This window comes from Solanum dulcamara, chromosome 7 (assembly GCF_947179165.1).
Source record: "Solanum dulcamara chromosome 7, daSolDulc1.2, whole genome shotgun sequence".
Taxonomy (NCBI): Eukaryota; Viridiplantae; Streptophyta; class Magnoliopsida; order Solanales; family Solanaceae; genus Solanum; species Solanum dulcamara.
This window is the reverse complement of record NC_077243.1, coordinates 6,701,442-6,721,204: the sequence shown is the minus strand read 5'-3', so window position 1 is coordinate 6,721,204 and position 19,763 is coordinate 6,701,442. Positions and strand designations below refer to the sequence as shown.

Below are 19,763 nucleotides of genomic sequence, written 5' to 3'. Positions count from 1 at the left end.
GTGCCGGGACTTTTAAGCGATAAAACAAAATTGTGTTACTTTTGTACAAAAAATTGATAGCGTTTTTTAATTTTTTACTTTTTAAAAAAGATGTAATTTATATTAGTTTAGGCACCTCTTGAACAAGACGAACAATCCACTAGCAATCCATGTATACAAGAAGCAGAATTTAGTTGCTAATCAACTGCACGTTTTGGTCCAATTGTTATTAAAGTGTTTTCTATCGTATAATTCAGACTTCGTGCTACTCGTTATTCTCGATAGTACAAGAAAAAAGAGATTTCGAAATTTCTTGACTTCAACTATTCGACTAATTAAAGCTAAAAGGAGAAAGGAATATGACTCTAGTGGTTGAATAGCCGAAGGAATGTGTGTCGGGATGGGGTGATGTTCGGACTAATTTCTCTAAAGGGGCAAGAAAAGAAGAAGTTACTACATTTTTGCAAATAGGAATTCAAACTACCATGTCAGGTATTCAAACTACCATGTCAGGTTTGGGCAGAACCTGTTATACACTATTACTATTATTGTGAAGAGTTAGTAGAATGTATCACAGTATTGTATTTGTCTACTCTCTGTAAACATAAAATACAGAGGTGCAAAATTACTTGATTATGTGTACTCTCTTGTTTTCCTTGTTTTTCCTCTCTTGTTCTTCTCTCTTAAGCCGAGGGTCTTTCAGAAATAATCGTCCTACCTTTCAAGATGGGAGTTAGGTCTGCGTATACTCTACCCTCCCCAGACCCCACATGGCGGGATTATACTGGACCTGTTGTTGTTGTGTATATTTTTATAAACCGGTAATCTGATTTCGTGATATCTCATTTTTCATAGTAAAATGATTATTGAGATGATGGATTTGAATAGGAATATTAGTGAGAAATAACATGGAGAAGGATTTGTAACCACAATATTGGGTTTCCAAATTAGCGTAAAAAATAAAAATAAACGGGGTACCAAAATTGGCTATCGTTGCACTTGCCCCGAATTCAAGGCAAACATATATAATTGGGCCATAGAATGTCCAAATTTGTCACGGGCCTCAATTTGGAAGTAGTTCACTCTACTCGGTCTTTGGAAACTGGCCGTCACTGATTAGTGGCGCAGCTTGTAATGGCGATGGCGGATCCCGATGTAACTGAAGCTCAGGTAGAAAAGCTTAAGAGATGGGAACGTAGAAAGGATTTTCGATCTCTTTCCGATCCACCACCAGCCGTTTGTTCTCAGTTCGCGATCCGAGATTATCCACTCCACAAATCTACCGGCGAGTTCGCCGTCTTTCCTCCGGTAAACCACGAGAACCTTTACATATCCGTAAATTCCGTTCAGAAACCTCATAGCCATACATCGTCACCGCCGTTTCCCTCATCCCCGTCGCTGTCGTCGTTATCATCATCCTCATTTTCACCTTCTCATAGAGATAACGATGATTCGTCCTATTCATTCGCAGCCTCAGATTCCAATGTAGTGGATCCACCAAAATCTGTACCAGATAGTCCTCTCCCCCTAGCCAGAGCAGCTTGTTACCGAGAAAGATGGTGGAATTTGGGCCTGCAAGTGTTGTTTTCTAGAGTTGCTGGCATTGCTATGTTACGCGGGGGTTTCAATTCAGCTCGAAAGGCTGTAATGATTATTCTCTCGCCGTTTGGAGTAGCTTCAATGCTTGTGATGTTTGCGTATTTCCGTTGGCGACGGAGGTTGATTGGAGGACAGAATAGGGAAGAGCTGAGACGCACCATTAGAGCGAAAGATGAGGTCTGTTAATATTTTGCTTTCCAAGTGTTTGCAAAAGTTCCCATGATTTTAACTACATTCTTGATTTATAATCCATGGTTGTTCGTTTTTGCAGAGAATAAACCAACTTCTAAGTCAAATAGCAGAGATGAATCAGGTATTTGTGGCTATGCACAAACATAATCTGTCCAAGAATTAGCTGAAATTAGTATGTAGTAGTATTATGCAGTGGAGGGATAATGGTCAATAGCTACTCTAGTGATGATAGTCGCACACGCATCATGTTGTGATAGTTTATGGCTCCAAGTCCATTAACATACTCTATGTTATGTATTTTGGAACTCAATTCTTGCAAATATCTATAAAATGTTAGAATAGCAGCTTCATTGTTTGTCTAGATACTCCTGTTCGCTTTGGTTTAACATCTCTGAATCTCCAAGTTTACAAAATATGCAAATGGCCAACGACGTGATTGCTAACTAAGGATCATGTGTCCTGTTGGCTCTGTGTTATAGTGTACGTCAGCCCATTTCTTTCAGCTTGACCCTTCACTTATTGCTTTCAAGCTTGATCCTACCTTTAGGCTCATTATCTTATGCAAATGAACTCGTTATTTTTATGTCTTATTAGTTTCCTAGGTCGACTGCTGAATCACTCTACTAAGGGGCAGCAAGGCGGGAACTTATTGTAGTTGACTAAAACCTATTGTCTTTCCGGTTAACGTACATCCTGGAAACGCTCTAAGAATTAACTAGGAGAGTTGTGCAACAATGAGGAAGAACAAAATAGGCGAATTATGTAGATTGTTAAAAAGATACCTACACCATCACCAGGGAAGAAAAATACAGTACTCCTACTTGCTAGTCCTTGGCTTCTTGTCAGTACTCTATCCATCCTGGGCAAATCTGGTTCTTTGACGTCAACTTCAGTAGCTTTCAAATGCTAGGGGTGATTGCATATTAAGTTCTTTTCCTCTCCTCTAGTTTCCGTTTATCCCCAATCACAACTCAGACAAACATAAATAGCACTGTACATGAATTGTCTCATTTCTAACTATTTTAACAGATCATCATATCGGTAAATAAACATTCTGAACTCCCAAACAATGTACGGAGGAAAATTTGAAAGAGATTAGCTGATCAATCGACATCAATCCACTGCAAGTTATAAAACTACATTTGACAGGAATACAGGATTATATTTATGTGAATGCTTGTTTCAACATTTTTATGTAATGGCATTGTCAATGATAATTTTGTGCAGAGCTTGTGGATATACTGCACTATTTTCATAGTCCTGGCCCCTGAATAAGAAAAAATTGTTGCCGTCCAACCACAATCTGCTGAACAAGTTATCAATATAATGGAACTAGTCAAACTTTGGCGAAAAGACTAAAGAATGAAGATATATTAATACCGGTACATTTCCAAGTTCATATAACAACTTTATGGTCCACTATCATATCCAAAAAAATCATTAACCAAACAAAAAAAGCGACCAAGAATTGCAATTATACAAGTGTGATCACATCTTATACCTCCCAAAGCTGGAGGTTGAGAGTGAGTAACTTATGTTGAAGCTATCTAGACAAATTCTATTCATTCTATTTGATTCCAGCTGTTCTTTTCCAAGCACATCATTCATACAGTTCAAAAGGCATCTCGCTGAGAAACTAAAATTTTGCTAGAAATAAGTAAACCTAACAAAAACTTCAATCGTGGGAGGAAAACAAAAAGATGCAGGGCTTGACCACCAAAGTATAACAACCAGAATCAGCACAAGCACTTGATTCCCAAGAGTGCCATTCTCATCCAAGACAGGTCCAAACGTTACTCGCACCCTGTGGAAAATCCAGAAATACTGTTATTATGGATGGTAAAAGGTCAAGAAACTTGGGAAAGTGTTAAGACAACAAATAACAAATAGTGTATAAATATAACAAATTCTGTCAGTTAGTTCTGACACAATGTATTTTAAAAGGTGCAGTAGAGAGAACAACGCTTCAGAAATAGGAAGTCTAGACTAGCAGTATTTTCAGTTTCCATGGGATTTGCATGGCAGTTAATATGCAGCATCATCCAGCCCAATTTGTATGGGACTGAGGCATAGTAGTTGTTATTGTTGTAAGTTATTTCATCATATAGTTTAGACATAAAACAGAGGAACTCAACAAAGTACAGGCCATAGCATATGAATACATTATTATTTAATAGGTGACTGAGATAATCATTGAATAGATTTGCCATGCTTGACTAGACTAATCTGCTAGAAGAACCAATTGATCTCCAAAACACATGGGCTACATCTCCAATTATATATATCACAGGAAAATCAATCAGCGCATTATTATAGGGACTAATCTAAGGTTGAAGTAGAAAGGTAAAAGACAAATCAAAATCTAGAGATGAACTCGATAAGCAAAGAATTTCTGGTGGATGTCTTGATGTACTATCTATAAGCAGATACTTCATAAGAAGAAACCAAACAACGACTACTATGCCTCAATCTCAATCTAGTTAGGGTAGGTTATCTATGTCGTGTATTGTAAGGATTCATCACATATTAATCAGTTTTACACGCTGGTTGTCGATCTACCATAATCCTCATCCTTATGATAATAACAAACAACAACAACATACCCAGTGACATCCCACAAGTGGGGTCTGGGGAGGGTAGGATATACACAGACCTTACCACTACCTCATGGAGATAAAGAGGTTGTTTTAGAAAGACCATCGGCTCAAAAGTCACAGTCTCAAGTAAGAGAGAAAAACAATATATATAGTATAATGACAAAAAACGAAAAGCGATGCAAATTTTACAAGACAAGAACAATAACGATAGCAAAATAATGTGATAATCAAAGGCAATAACAACACAACTATACAAGCATGACTAGACGTACGACCACCCTAAAACAACACACGGCAAGACACCATTCTGTCCCTACTAGCCTTCTACCCTAATCCGTGACCTCCACTCCTTTCTATCTAAGATCATGTCCTCGGTGATATGGAGTAGCGCATCCTTATGATAATAAAAGAGATTCAAAAAAGACCATAACCGATATAGACATTTTAATTCGAAGGAGACGTTCTAATCCAAGCTCTCAAATAAAAACAATACAGCAGTGCTCTAAATAAACACACCCCTGGGTCCCAATCTAAGGTAAGGCATGATTTCTTCTTAGAAAGATAAGGGCAAGTCATCAATACTACCAACTAGAAGATGGTACCACCTCAGATTAAAGAGGAGAAGGGAGAACTGCCAAGATTCTCAATCTCCCAAGTCATAAACATAGCAGAGTTTTACAGATAGAAAAAAACACTCAACCCTGATATTTTGACATCAATCTAGCAATTAAACAAACATTTTCTACCAGAAATTCCATTTTTACTCTTACCCTCTTTTCTTTTTTTGGTGGCGAGGGGCGTAAAAATGGAGGCTGGGGTGAAGCTAAGAGGTCTTTTTGCAAAAGGCCCTGCTAGAATGTAGAGCTAAAGTTGTGCCAATTAACACACATTTGACTACGTAGAAATACCTAACAGCAAAACAGAACACCAAATCTACTGTCAGGCATTTGATTAACAAGCCAATTCGGAGTTTCCATGTATTAAGTTTGACAATCTAAAAGAAGATAGGGGAAAGTCATTTACAAAACAGGGTCTGACCAAAACAATGCTGATAACTCAGGTGGGAGGAGAAAAGAAATGAATAGTGACTGTGCACCAGCAATTCAACAGTTATGGTAAACACAATATTAATGAGAAACTAAAATCTTGTCAACACAGTCGGAGTACAAGTTATTCAAGAATGACCGAAATACAATTAGGATATGTGCAGCAGTTACTCTGGTTTCAAGATGTAACATGATGTGGAAGGGATCTATGTGACATGTTTACATTACAGAGTGTGTTACAGATCAAACCTACAAATTCAACAAACCGAAATGTGTCTCATATACCTGCAGATTCTTCTGTGCAAAAGCTGGTGTGGCCACTAGCTCTGAGTTTCTGTGCTCTCATGCTTTGCATGTCGAACATCTAACTGATCTACATACAGCAGTGGATTATCTGTTTCATTCCTAATCCTTTTGATGTTAGGGCTCAACAATCCCTTATGTCTAAACCCATACAACTTAAGCACTTGATTATCTGCAAAATTGAAAGCCCTCTCCATATTTTTCAAGCACTTCTCAACAGGGTAATCTCCATAGCTCCCACATGGCTTGCATCCCACGAAATGTGTCACAAATGGCCATCTCTCATCTCCCAAACCTGGATGGTGCTTCTCAATCATCTCCTCATACCTATCAACTAACCCTGCCCAATATCCATGTAGATGGTAAGAATTCTCAATGAACACCTTGTCCATCCACTGATCCTTCTGAGACGTCAGCAAGTATATTAGTGCAGACTGATCATCTGCTTCAAATGCTGGTCTACCCTTTAAGTTAGCAGTCAACACCTTCCCAGCTTCTTCACGAACAGGACCTTTTGGCCCCATTGGTGCCCATGCATCCAACAAATCAAGAGACCACTGGCAATTCCTAAAGAGGAAACTACCCGTGTTTATCGCAATCCATGATTTCTGATCAAACAATAGATCTGGGTAACCATGAATAACAAGATTGTGATCTTTGTACTTGGAAAAAGGGATCTCAAAGACCATATCAGTGAATAGGGCATCGCTGTCCATCCACCATATCCACTCTACTTCAGGGTGTGACAACATTAGCCTACGAATCAAGGGTAGTTTAGCCCAGTACCCAGCCATTTCCTTTTCCAATTGAGCTAAATTATAAACAATTTCAATCCCATGGATCCTACAATAATCAATTTTGTTCTTTATAGCCTTCAACAAGTAATGATCCCCAATTGGATTATCACAAGGGTTTGGTGGAGAACCAGTTACAAGCAAAACACGAGGGTTACCTTGAACAAAATTAGGGAATTCAGGGTTTTTCTGAAGCCAGAGTTTCCGGCCTTCATCCCAATTAGTAATCTTCGGGCCTAAACTGTACGTTGCATTAAGGCTGAAGAAATTACCAGACGAGTCATCCGGGTTCTTGTCGGATCTGATCTCGTCGAGGATCCGGTTAGTCTCTTCGATAAGATTCGCGTTCTCAGCGTCAGGTCCTGATGACGCAAGGTTTCCGAAACCAATTGTGCCACGGAGGACAAGGATAGTAACGAAGCCGCAAAGAATAGTAATCTTAATGTTGTTGAAAGTACGTTGGATCTGTCGTCCCCGAGGTAAGATGGAGCTGCCGCGGCCGCCGCCGTTGGGTGTGGCGGTGGTGGGAAGTGCTCCAGCAGCTCTTTTCTGAGCTGTGAAGCTGTTGTCTGGACCCATTAATCTCAGCCTCTCTTTTTTGTGTAAAGAGAAGAAATTAGGTAATAAGGGGGTTTTAGAGGAGAGGAAAACAGCGTGACATGGAAGTCAAAGGCGTGAGAAATGGAGAACAGATAGGAAGATGGAAGAAGAAAGGAAGAGACAAAGCACCGACGATGGACGTGTGTAATTTTTCTGAGGGAAGTACAGTAAATCAATGATTTGTTTTCTTAATTTAGCTTTGTTTTGAGTTTTGGTTTACAGTAATAAAATCCCCCTGTTTTAGGACGCTTTATTATATGAAGCCCATGTTCTTCTTCTTCCGTTTCTTCAACTAACATTTAAACAAGTCATACCAGCCTCCTACCAAGTTTCCTCAAATACCGATTCTACCCTTGTATGTTTTGTTTGGATTGATGATATTCATTCTATTTCATATCTACGCCTATGTGGAAAAGATCAAGGAATATTAAGATATACGTAGATTCTTTAACGGGCTTCAATTTTTTTAATAATATACGTGAAAATTAGATTAAGATAGAAATTTATTCCAGGTATAATAGAGTGAATGAAAATTCTTTCACAATCACGGGAAGCTCTAATATTATTTATTAAAGAGAAAAACTTAAAAGAACATGTCAAAATTATACACATAGGATCTTATTAATAATGTGATTCAGTCAAAATTAAACATCTGATTAATTACTTTTCGGCAATTAAATCATCAGTAAAGAACCATTATTTAAGGGTAGGCTAATGAATCATTTGTATTTGGATACATAATTCATCTTAATTTGACTAATTTCACGCCAGACATACAATCCACTGGAATTTTTTATTTATTTTTTAATTTTATTGAATCTTTGGGTAACCATGTTTTCACCATATTTGGGTTGACGCATTGATGGGGAGTTTCAGAAACTCTTGGGAGAAAATTAGCTTTAGAACTTGCCTGCCTGTCTCACTTTACCATGTGCAATGTGTCCAAACTACCATTTAGATCTCATCTAAGTACAACAAACAATAAAATCAATACATCGTTCGTTAATTTTTTACTTGTTCACTATTTTAAAAATATTTTTTTTTATTTGTTATTTTTAGCATATCAAAATTATTATTTTTAATTTTATCCTTAAAATTAATTACTTATTCTCTAAATTATTTTTTCAAATTTAAAATTATACATTAATTAATATGAGCCTTATAATAAAATATTCATATTAATCATTATCTTTTAAAAGAAATGCAAATAAAAGTAAACTAAGAAAATAGTACGGTATTATTTCTATGCACATTAAAAGTGTGTCCTGATCCTTAAAATAAAATTGACAATAAATGGCCTGATTTCAGATTAGACTAATATGATGATTGGCGTCATAACAGGCTAATAGCCTGTTTGGCCAAGGATTATCTCAAGAAAAGTTTCATCTAATTCGATATTTGGTACATTACCTTTTCAAAATGGGGATTGCATAAATGACTTTTTAAGGCTGATATTTAAATTATATTCTCGTTAATTCAGTTGGTTAAATTTGTCCGCAAAAAAAAATTAAAAAAATCATCAAATCACTTTTAAAGATAAATTTATATTAACTCATAAACTAACAAGATAAAGATTTTAGGGCATTTCCAATCCATAACACTAAATTTTATATTAAAATGGTGTCAAGCATTATTTTAGTGTAAATCTTCGATCCACTACATTGAATTTTACGGTAAAAAAGAATATTCTCTTTATATTCCTATCTTTTTTCAATATTATATTATTATTTTTATTTCATCTATATTTTCTTATTTCATAAAACAAATTATTTCTAAAACATTCACCATATATAATTCATATTCTTTTCTTTTATAGTCGTTTGATATAAAAATATTATGTATTGTATATTTCAATTTTGATGTATGTCAATTACTACTTCGTTGAATGTTTATTGTTTTCGGTTATTTTAAAGTATGTTATATTATTTGTTTAATAATTTATTATGTTTGCATTTTTTATTTTTGTGAAGATTAATTGTATTATATCTAATTATAATTTATAGTAGAATTAACATAAATTTTATTTTTAAAAATTCATATATAGGAAAATTAATTTATAAAACGCTAACTTTTAGATTTAAAATTAATATTACAAAAATATTACGTAAAAAATTTCACTTAAATCGCTCAATAGTAAGTAAGATGTAAAAGAATAGATGCTGTTAAACGACAGTTAAAGTAAAATATATATCTCTCAACACTGAGCGATGTGTCTATTTTGATTAACTCCAAAAATAAGTGTCCTTTTATACATTTTGGAGGAAAAAAGTGACCATTTTGGCTTCAAGACTCATGTTTGTTACTACTATTAGCATTTGAACAACATTGATCTATATTATGGTCCTCCAAATGTTAGCGAGTAGTTAAAGAATTGATATTTACACGTGGCATAACCCAGATTAATGAAAATAATTGAGTCAGAAAGAGTGATTAAACTAATCATATGAATAGTCCAAACAGAAGAAGCATTTTTATAGCATCTTACCTCCCTTAGTTATCTACCAAATCATCAATTTTATTATATTTTCGTCATGATCAAAGCCAAAAGGCACCTTTTATGCTCCATACAAAACAGATAATTAGAACAAGAACATTTGTAAACAAGATGGATAACTCCCTTACAACTAGGTCTCGCAATAAATTTTGGTTTGTTTTCTTCTTTTTGTTTGTTTCTTGGTACTTATTGCTTTATGGAATTGATTGGTCTTCTCTACCTGGTATTGTAACAACGTCACGATACGAAGCGAATTCAATTGAATCCTTTCGTCCAACTTCTATTCCTCCTCTTCATCACGAAAATGTTAATGTGAGCTCCAATTTCAATTCTACAAGTATCGATAATGCCACCACGATTGATGCTATAAAGAACGATACGCGATCCAAGGAGGAAGAATCGCCATCTAATGAAAGCGACAATGTGGTGTTACCTGATTTGGAGGAACTCGAAAAAGAATTGGAGCCATTATTGAGAAAAAATGAACCCCCTAAAGAAGAAAAAAAGGTTGAGAAAATCGAAAAGGAGGACGATAACAAGGGAGTAAAAGAAAAATCGTGTGCAGGACGATATATTTATGTTGCAGAAATACCTAGTAAGTTCAATGACAATATGTTGAAGGAATGTAAATTGTTGAACAAATGGGAAGATATGTGTCAATACTTGGTGAACATGGGTCTTGGCCCTGATCTTGGAAACCCCCAACGAGTTTTTTCGAATAAAGGTTGGTTTACGACGAATCAATTTTCGTTAGAAGTCCTGTTTCATAACAGAATGAAACAGTACGATTGTCTAACGAATGATTCCTCGGAAGCATCAGCAGTTTTCGTGCCATACTATGCTGGATTCGACGTAGCGAGGTATTTATGGGACGATTTCAGTACATCAATGAGAGATGCAGGTTCAATTGAAGTTGCGAAATTTCTTAAAGAAAAACCCGAATGGGAGACAATGTGGGGGAGAGATCATTTCATGATTGCTGGGAGAATTACTTGGGATTTTAGGAGAGGTATTGAGGAGGATGCAGCTTGGGGGAACAAGTTAATGTTGTTGCCTGAGGCACAGAACATGACAATCTTAACAATCGAATCGAGTCCTTGGAACAGAAATGATTTCGCGATCCCATACCCAACTTATTTTCATCCTTCAAGCGACAGTGATGTAGTCCAGTGGCAAAACAGGATGAGGAGGTTAAGGAGGAAGGTGTTGTTTTCGTTCGCGGGGGCTCCACGTCCCCAACTTGAGGAATCAATCAGAAGCGAGATCATGGAACAATGCTCAGCCACGAGGCGAAAATGCAAGCTCTTGGAGTGCAAGGACTTACACAACAAATGCAATAAGCCGGTACATGTAATGAGGCTGTTCCAAAGTTCAATTTTTTGCTTACAACCCTCAGGGGATTCGTTCACTAGGAGGTCTACTTTCGATTCAATTTTGGCTGGTTGTATCCCGGTGTTTTTCACTCCTGGATCCGCGTATGTCCAATATATATGGCACTTACCAAAAGACTACACCAAGTATTCGGTGCTTATTCCGGAAGATGATGTTAGGAAAAAGAAAGTGACCATTGAAAATGTACTATCTAAAATACCAAAATCACAAGTAGCAGCAATGAGAGAGGAAGTGATAAAGCTTATACCAAATGTGGTTTATGCAGATCCAAGATCAAGATTGGAGACAGTTAAAGATGCATTTGATTTGGCAGTCAAAGGGGTTCTTGAAAGAGTGGATGTAATGAGAAAAGAAATGAGACAAGGAAAGAATTCTAGTATGGTGTTTGATGAAGAATATAGCTGGAAGTATCATACTATTGGGACTTTAGAAAAGCATGAGTGGGATCATTTCTTTTTGAGAACCACCAAAGAGAAGTACTAAAAATCATTTGTCAAAATTCTTGCAAGTTAGTTGTAGTCTCTAGCTTGCTAGTTTTATGTAAAGTATGTATTTTATCTCATATCTTGTATACCCTATAGAGTTTTTTATTCCTTCTTTTAAAGATTTTTCATACGGTTTAGATTGACATGGAAGTTCTCCTCGTTTCTTTAAAGAAAAACGATGATTCTCAAATATTCAAGTCATATTTCTCATTTGTCAAAATTGAGTTCTCAGAGAATACTCTAGAGATATCATGTTGATCTTTTCCAAAAGCTCACATTGACGAAAATATTTGGCACTTCAATCTCGATTTTTGGCCGGTGGAGATTGCAGTATGTTTTAAGGATTGTGTTTTTTGCTCATCAAAGCAGTACATGAGCTTGATTTAGGTCATGTGAGGCAGTTCAATCCATATCAAGTGTGGTCTTTAGAGCATTGAAAGACAAATCCTAACACAAAAGGATCGGAAAGGACGCACCTCTAACATCAGTTAACATGTCCATCATAAATGTTGAGTAATCAATTGAAAAAACATCTAAGTAGTAAGTGTTTGCAACAAATTTTCGTAGTGCTGAAAATTAACTGCAATCAAAATAAATGAAAGAAAAAGTAATTTTATTGATGAATCTTTGTGAGTAAAGTTCCGTTGATTTCTTGATTCTTCTCTCTTAATATGTTTCCGTAATTTGAGGACCGGCAGTACCGTATTTCTCGAATGCAAGAGGATGTAGACTTCCTTGAGATATGTTTGATCTCTAGGAACGTCAGAAAGCGCTTCGTCGTTTCAAGTCGATCTCCAGGAAGAACTCTATTGACCACTCCTTCGAAGAACTATGTAGTTAGTGTTGTAGCTTTTCTCCAATGCTTGCAGAATGTCCTTAGAAAATTATGTAACCCTCCTATTTATAGTCGTAGGGGGAGGCAGTCCAAATGTGAATGAACTCTTTTGCCTTCTTCTAATTGATTCATGTAGGTCTTGAAGTTTATCACAAATACTATATGATAAGGTTGCTTTTTGATTAGTTGTTGAACCTTGACCAGGATCGTCACATCATTTCAACTCGTGACATCCTCTTGTTGGTCTTTAACTTGACTAGGATGTCAAGTCATCTTGACATGTGGCATGAGCTTGGACCCCAAGATAAAATGGACCTTGCAATTGAATTTAATATAGAAAAATTTACATAAATGTACTACATTAAAAAAAATATTTACCATTTATAGCAATAATATTTTTTTTCACTGAACACTTATAATACAATTTCAATACATATTAGCGAGAATAATTTATAAAATTCATATAATACAAGTTTTATTCATGAATAATATATTTATCACATACTTTAATACACTCATAATACATTATGTCAATTTCTTACCAAACAAGTATAATATATTTTAAAACACTTATAATACATTTATATTGCATGCACAATTCACTTTTAATACATGATATATATATCATAATATTGTTATAAATGATAATAAATAAAAAATATCGCTAAAATCAGTAATTATTTATTAAAAAATATTTTTCCTAGTAATTTTTCCTTTAATAAGATGGACTTATGCATTTGTGAAGCCCAAATTAATTATTCAACCCAAAAGAACATGAATTTAATTCAAATTTTGTATGAATTAAATCTAATAAAATTTACGTGTCTATAATAAGCCCATCCTAAAATGAGTACTATCCTATTCCGACTTTCATAGTTCAAACACATGAAGATGATCATTCTTTAGTTACAAGTTTATAAACCAAGAGTATCCCTATATATTATGTCTTCTAACAATAATATAAGATGGGAGAAGGAGCTAAATAAGAAGCCAGCTAACACAATAACAAAACAAATGTTACAAACAACTACATGGGCCCAACAAGCGTTGCCTGTCGAGCAAGCCCAACACATTCAATTGAGAGGGACATGAGCTACCTCACAAACTATGGCCATATTACAGGATCTGTTGGCGGAGGAAGCACCACAACTAAAATTGATATGATAATAAATAATGAAAATAAATTAGACACGAGAATTTTATGTGGAAACCCTCAAACAAATAGAGGGGGAAAATCACGGGTAGAAGGATTTTTACTATTATGATATGGAGTACACCGCTCTCAAATACAAGGAGAAAACAACAATTAACACTTCTCTCTTGTAAAAGAAACAACTCACTAAAGAGTACACTCAAGACTACAATATTTATTTTGCTGTATAACTCTCTTTGTGTTTTTATTCTCTCTCTCTCTCTCTCTGAATTGTGGATGCTGTCATGTTAGAAGGAATGAGCTTATATTTATAGAGTCACAAACTTTTTCCTATAAAAAAATGACTAGCCAAATATATGAAAATTTTGTGTTTTCCTTTTAGGAAAAGGAAAATTCAATTATACTAGGAAATTCTTTTCCTTTCCTTTTCCTTTTTCTACCTACTTTTTCTATCTACTTTTTTCTTCTTTGAATTTGACTTTACGTAGCAGCATTTGTTAACTTTTCTTTCAGGATCAACCTTGTATACTAACCACTTGATTAAAATTGCGCTGCTATAATTCATTTTAAGGACAATTCGCGCAATTTTATTATGATAGTTATATCTAGGACAATTCATGCCATTGGTTTAGCTCTAATAAGAGCCTTTGTATAATAGGTGTTGGATAACTCGATAAATTGTGTCGACTATCATATATGTGCCTATGTCAGCTCGACCTGCTTGTTGGCTCTAATTAGGATCATCAGAACATACTGAAGAGGCAGACTCAAAATTTGAATTTGATGGACTGAATCTTTAGATTCTTAGCATTAAAATCACTGTATATTTACAATTATGAGTTCAAATTCAAAATTTGTTAAAATTTTAAAGAATTTTCACTTTATATTTATACTTTTTGTAAAAAAAGAAAAAATGATTTCAATTGAACAGTATGATCCACAAGAAATGAATGCATTAGTATGAGCAACATATGTGTTAGTTGTGCTCTAGAACATTAGACAGAAGAAATTTAATTAATTTAATTCATGTTTGAAGTGATAGTGTTAGACTAACTTATTACTTAATTATTATTGTAATTTGATATTTCATTCATCGCACGAACTCACTTAGCATGATTTATCTTTCCTGTATAATTTGTGAGTAACTACATTGGAGTAACGTTTATTTTACACTCACTCAAAAAAATAGCAAATTGAAAATTTCTTTGTCATTAAAAAAGTCTTGGTAAACAAAATGCATATCTAATCTCTCTTAGATAATATTTTCATCCGGTCCCGACTTAGGCTAATGAAAAAAATTACTCATTTCAATAAGATAATAAAATAACATATTTTCAGAAGACCCCTTTATAAATATATGGTCCATTAATATTATAAATCAATAATTTTATAAAACTACAAATATATCTAAGACAATTTAGTGAAATATGATTCTATTGTATTTTGTTAAAATTTAAATCTAGTTAAAGCTCATCTCTAACTTTTATTGCATCTAAAAGTTCCACTGTTTTTTGTTCGAACTGAATCATAAAATTGCAAAGAGTTTTAGATGCGATAAGTGCTTCCTTACGCATAATTGGTTTACAAAGGTATTGTATCATCATCAACAATATTTTTTTTTTTCAATGGTATCCACAATTTCTTTTAAGCTCTAAACCTCTGAACATGTATCATTTTCACTCCGATAATTCAATAAATTATTGAAGTCCATTTTATTGCAGTAATCGAGATCATTAATCATAACCTCAAGTTCATGAATGATGTTTAAACAGATGGTTTCATTAAAAAATGACGTTTTTTTCTTTTGGATTTTAATTTCAACTCCATGACTTGTGTATCAAAATTAACCTTTTTTAAATCTCAAAACACTCAATAATACCTTTATAAAATAATAATATTTCGGTCCTAACTTCTATCTATATTAATTTAGTGAGGTTTTACGGGATAAAACATTTATATAATGTGCATCCAATATTTCAATTTGAAACGTGCGATCAATTATTATTTGTTTTCAGAATTTTCAGAAAAAAGGGGAAAACTTTTTAAGGGTAATAAAGTCTTTTGAACATGTAACATAGTGCTTGAATGATCTCCAATAGGATAATCATTCTATTATTCGCGATTGTTCCAACAGACCGTGCCAACGCACTTCCCACCAAGTCTCCGATTGCCTACCGGCCGGCGTATTTGTTTCCTTTCTCCGATCAAATCAAGGTGCGTTCCGATCTGCTATGTGAATTTGATTTTAATAGAATAATCTACTTTTATTCGCGAAATTATCGCATCTTTCGGGTTTGATTTTTTCGGTAATCTAAGAATCATGATTACGGTGGATTCAAAGGATAAAAATTTAGTGTATTATTATATTATCGGATAGCCTAATTTAGAGGAAAAAGATACTGTTAATTTGGCTGAAATTATGGTCGTTTCTTCGATCTGAAGGTATTTGTGAACTTTGAGAAGGGGCAGAATGAGTCAGGTGTTCGAAGGATATGAAAGGCAGTACTGTGAGCTTTCAGCTAATTTAACGAAGAAATGCAACTCAGCTACTATCCTCGATGGAGGTGAGAAAAACAGTCATTTGTCTCCTTTTCTTTGAAAGATGCTTCTTTTACTTGCCCTAAACAGAAAGAAAAATGCATTGTTGTTTCTTCTGAAGAGTTTCTGCACGATTTCTTTCCATCAGCCTTGGTGGATAAAGTTACAGATCGTGTGCTGGTGGGTCGTGTGCTGGTGGGAGGTAGCAGGTACCCCGTGAATTAGTCGAGGACACAAGCTGGCCCAAACACCAGAGTAATTAGAAAAAAAGTTTCTGAAAGATTTGTTTGATCTTTGAAATCACAAAGAATAATTACAAGAATAAATAGCACTGCTCTTCATGCTGGATTACACAACATGTCTTGTAAAACCAATTTGTTTTTAATGATGGAAATAAAATATCAATCTGTGGTGGCTATAGCTTTTACTAAAGTTGGTTAGATTGTTTTGGTTATTTGGCTAATTCATTAAATTTGTCATAGCTCAGTGTTTTCCTGCTGGTCAGTTCTGTATATTTTAACTTTGGCAAATGGATGAGATTTGTAAACAACTGAGCAATTGGGAAGATCATGAAAATGTTCTTTTTAATTGTGGAACTTCCTTTAATATTCCAAAATGTGTAGTCTCTCTGTGTTAGCATTTCAATTGATTTTTGTGAAAAAGCATAAGCTATTTTAGCAGGTGTAGAATAACAACAACATACTCAGTGAAATCCCACTAGTGGGATGGTGTAGAATAAGACATCCAAAATGAGAAATATAGAGTTAGCAGTGGGAGCAGATAATACATGTGCGAGGCCAAGATAACAAGTTTCTTTTAGATACACATTAGGCAATTGGAGTGTCTGAAAGTGATTTTGGCATTACTTTTTATGTGTTCCAGATGATATCACTACTGATATATTGTAATAATCTTTGTCTGGCATCATACATACCACTATTTCAGTACTGTTGTACTGTTGTTTATAGAAGTATCTCATAACAAGAAAGTTACATGAATACAAAACCCAAAATTGGGGTGGATAATGCTGGCTAACATTCTCTTGATCTTGTAAAAAGAGGATATAACATTCTCTTGATGTCGAATTCCTGAATTCTACTCCAAAAACTGATGTTGAGTTCCATTTCAAACCTCTGTAGCTACTTGTTTTTGTGTTCTTGTGCATTTTTACCATGAGGTCTGTTGGTTGCCTTTTAGTTGCTTCTGTTACTTCTCAATCACAGGGCTCATTAACCTGAGATTACCCTATTTCTGCCTGTTTCAGACCTCTGCTATAGTTTTACTGTATGCTTTTTGCACTTTGACCATTAGCTCAGTTGTTGCTTTTTAAAACTGTTTTTGTGTCTTTTGTTCAACTTGCAGAACAAAAGAAACAGAAAGTGTCTGAAATAAAAGTTGGCCTAGATGATGCTGAAGCATTGGTAATTCATAAAGTTTTGGCCACAACCTGATTTTGCTTGTTTCTGAAGTATTTTGGTTTGAATGCTCTTTTGTCCTCATTTCCAGATTCGCAAAATGGACCTAGAAGCTCGGAGTTTACCTCCAAATGTTAAAGCCACACTTCTTGCCAAGTTGAGAGAATATAAGAGTGATCTGAACAACTTAAAAACTGAAGTGAAAAGAATCACATCAGCAAATGCAAACCAAGCTGCAAGGGATGAATTGTTGGAATCGGGAATGGCGGATGCTAACATGGTAATCCCCTTTACCTATCGTGCTTTCAACAATCAAGCTAGTCAGTTCATGAAAGAACAATAAGCTGATCTTAGTCCTTTATAGCTTTTGCATAAGTAGATTCTCATTCCCTTCTTGTTAAATGTAGGCTGCTAATTGCTATTTCAATCCTAGTGGCATGCATATAATTGTACTGCACAGACTGACTATCATAGTTTTCCAGGCATCTGAACCTATAGTGCTTCTCTCACATTGTATTACTTTATTGGTTTACAATTTCAACTTTCTCTTTGTGGTCTATATCAATTTTAGGTTCTATTTTTGCCCCTTCTTTTGTATTGTTTGAATGGTTTTCCTTTACAAGGGAAGTTTAACCAGTGTGGTGTCATTTATGTCAAGGGAGAACAAGTAATGTAAGCTTGTAAGCAGGTTGGAACCTGTATTACTCTGTCCATTCCATTTTATGATAGAGGCATTCGATTGGGCACAAGGTTTAAGATGTTAATTTGATTTGTACTATATTGGTGATATTGGAAAAAAACATTAAACTAATAGTTGATAATTAAATCTGATAGAGCAACTTCACATCGACTTAAAATCTTACATTTAAATGAGCTTATAATTATATTCTTGAAAGTTGTGAAAGTGGTATAGGATATGATTACTAGTGGAATGGTGTCAAATACGTTTGGAATGTCGCATGAGGGAAAGAATATTCATAGAATTTGGAAGGAGAAACATTAAGTTATAGAAGTCCCTGATTGCAAGGTCATTGCTTGAGTCTTCTTTTCGAGCAATCATTTCCTTTATCAATGTACTGTCAGGATATATTATGCTGGACAAGTTGATATGCGAGAGTGAAAACTTTCTCACTTTTTGATTGACGCTTCATTAGAAATTATGCTTTCGCTTGATCAATATTTTTTGATCTAATGCCATACAGGTGTCTGCTGATCAAAGGCAAAGGTTGATGATGTCAACAGAGAGATTGAACCGTTCAAGCGACAGGATCAGGGATAGTCGAAAGACAATGCTAGAAACCGAGGATCTGGGGGTCTCAATTCTTCAAGATTTGCATCAACAACGTCAGTCTCTTCTGCATGCACATGACACGGTACACGATCTATTCATTTTTGTCTATCATATCCAATCAGCCTAAACATGTTATGAAACTAGGAGGACAAACAGAGGGAAAACCTCCAATTCTGATATGCCATTATCGTGAATGTTTTAGATCATGTGGTTGATAGATCTAATTAAAATTTGCTTTTAATAAAAAAAAGGTATCTGTGGAATAAGCTTGAGATTAACATGTGTAATTATGTAAATGCAATGATCAGTAAGTTTCTTCCTTCACAGCTTCATGGAGTGGATGATAATATTAGTAGGAGCAAGAAGATACTGACTACAATGTCAAGAAGGATGAGCAGGAACAAATGGATCATCGGCACTATCATTGCTGTCTTGGTCCTGGCTATCCTATTAGTTCTCTACTTCAAGCTCGCCCATTAGTTCAATGGATGGCTTTCAGGAATTCCGTGCTTCTCATTTGTTACAGAAAAACATTTTTCTATGGACACACTGCTTCTGATTTCACAGTTAGTTGCATCAATTTGCGGTCTGTGTCGTGTGGTTTGGTAGTGTGCTTCTTATACTGGCAATTTTCATAATATTAATTCCCGTGTTTGTCTATTATTATGTTTGAATTTGGTGATCCTTATCTGAAATGAGTAAAATGTATTCAATGTTGTGCACCAATTTAGTCTCTTTCCCTTCTTTTCATCACCCTCGCCCTTTGCTTTAGCCCACTCATATACCCCTCTTCTTCTTTTCCATAAACTTCTTGACTTGTTATTGTTATCTTTCCAAAGGATTGGATCAGATAACAACTAAGGTCATCTAGAAAACTTTTTCATCCCTAAGAGTTGAGGTAAGACGAATTATTATCTTAAAAAAGATAAAGCATTTCAGATCCCCTGTATAGTGTAAGAGTTGATTGCCCTTGTTTACCGTACTTTTTTCTCCCCCTTTGAAAACCTACGCTATTAAATGAGATTTAGCATCTCTGATAAGGATCCGTCT

General features: G+C 35.0%; 4 protein-coding genes across 4 annotated transcripts; 3 read left to right on the top strand and 1 right to left on the bottom strand.

Annotated features, from left to right (window-relative positions):
• Positions 1–901: 901 nt before the first annotated feature.
• On the top strand, positions 902–2,131 carry LOC129894042 (uncharacterized). The gene is made up of 2 exons (XM_055969536.1): positions 902–1,755; positions 1,850–2,131. The coding sequence occupies exons 1-2, from the start codon at positions 1,114–1,116 to the stop codon at positions 1,931–1,933; spliced, it is 726 nt and encodes a 241-aa protein (XP_055825511.1). The 5' UTR covers positions 902–1,113; the 3' UTR covers positions 1,934–2,131.
• A 981-nt stretch (positions 2,132–3,112) lies between these two features.
• On the bottom strand, positions 3,113–7,381 carry LOC129894041 (probable xyloglucan 6-xylosyltransferase 5). Its single transcript, XM_055969535.1, has 2 exons — positions 5,699–7,381; positions 3,113–3,574 (listed from the first exon to the last, which is right to left on the bottom strand). Exon 1 carries the CDS (start codon positions 7,087–7,089, stop codon positions 5,734–5,736), a length of 1,356 nt encoding a protein of 451 aa, XP_055825510.1. The 5' UTR covers positions 7,090–7,381; the 3' UTR covers positions 3,113–3,574; positions 5,699–5,733.
• Positions 7,382–9,715: 2,334 nt separating this feature from the next.
• Positions 9,716–11,479, top strand: LOC129896778 (probable xyloglucan galactosyltransferase GT11). The gene has a single exon (XM_055972744.1). It carries the CDS (start codon positions 9,716–9,718, stop codon positions 11,477–11,479), a length of 1,764 nt encoding a protein of 587 aa, XP_055828719.1.
• Positions 11,480–15,538: 4,059 nt separating this feature from the next.
• LOC129893773 (vesicle transport v-SNARE 13-like) lies at positions 15,539–19,439 on the top strand. The gene is made up of 6 exons (XM_055969159.1): positions 15,539–15,683; positions 15,912–16,033; positions 17,370–17,428; positions 17,514–17,702; positions 18,625–18,795; positions 19,041–19,439. Exons 2-6 carry the CDS (start codon positions 15,940–15,942, stop codon positions 19,191–19,193), a joined length of 666 nt encoding a protein of 221 aa, XP_055825134.1. The 5' UTR covers positions 15,539–15,683; positions 15,912–15,939; the 3' UTR covers positions 19,194–19,439.
• The last annotated feature ends 324 nt before the right edge of the window (positions 19,440–19,763 follow it).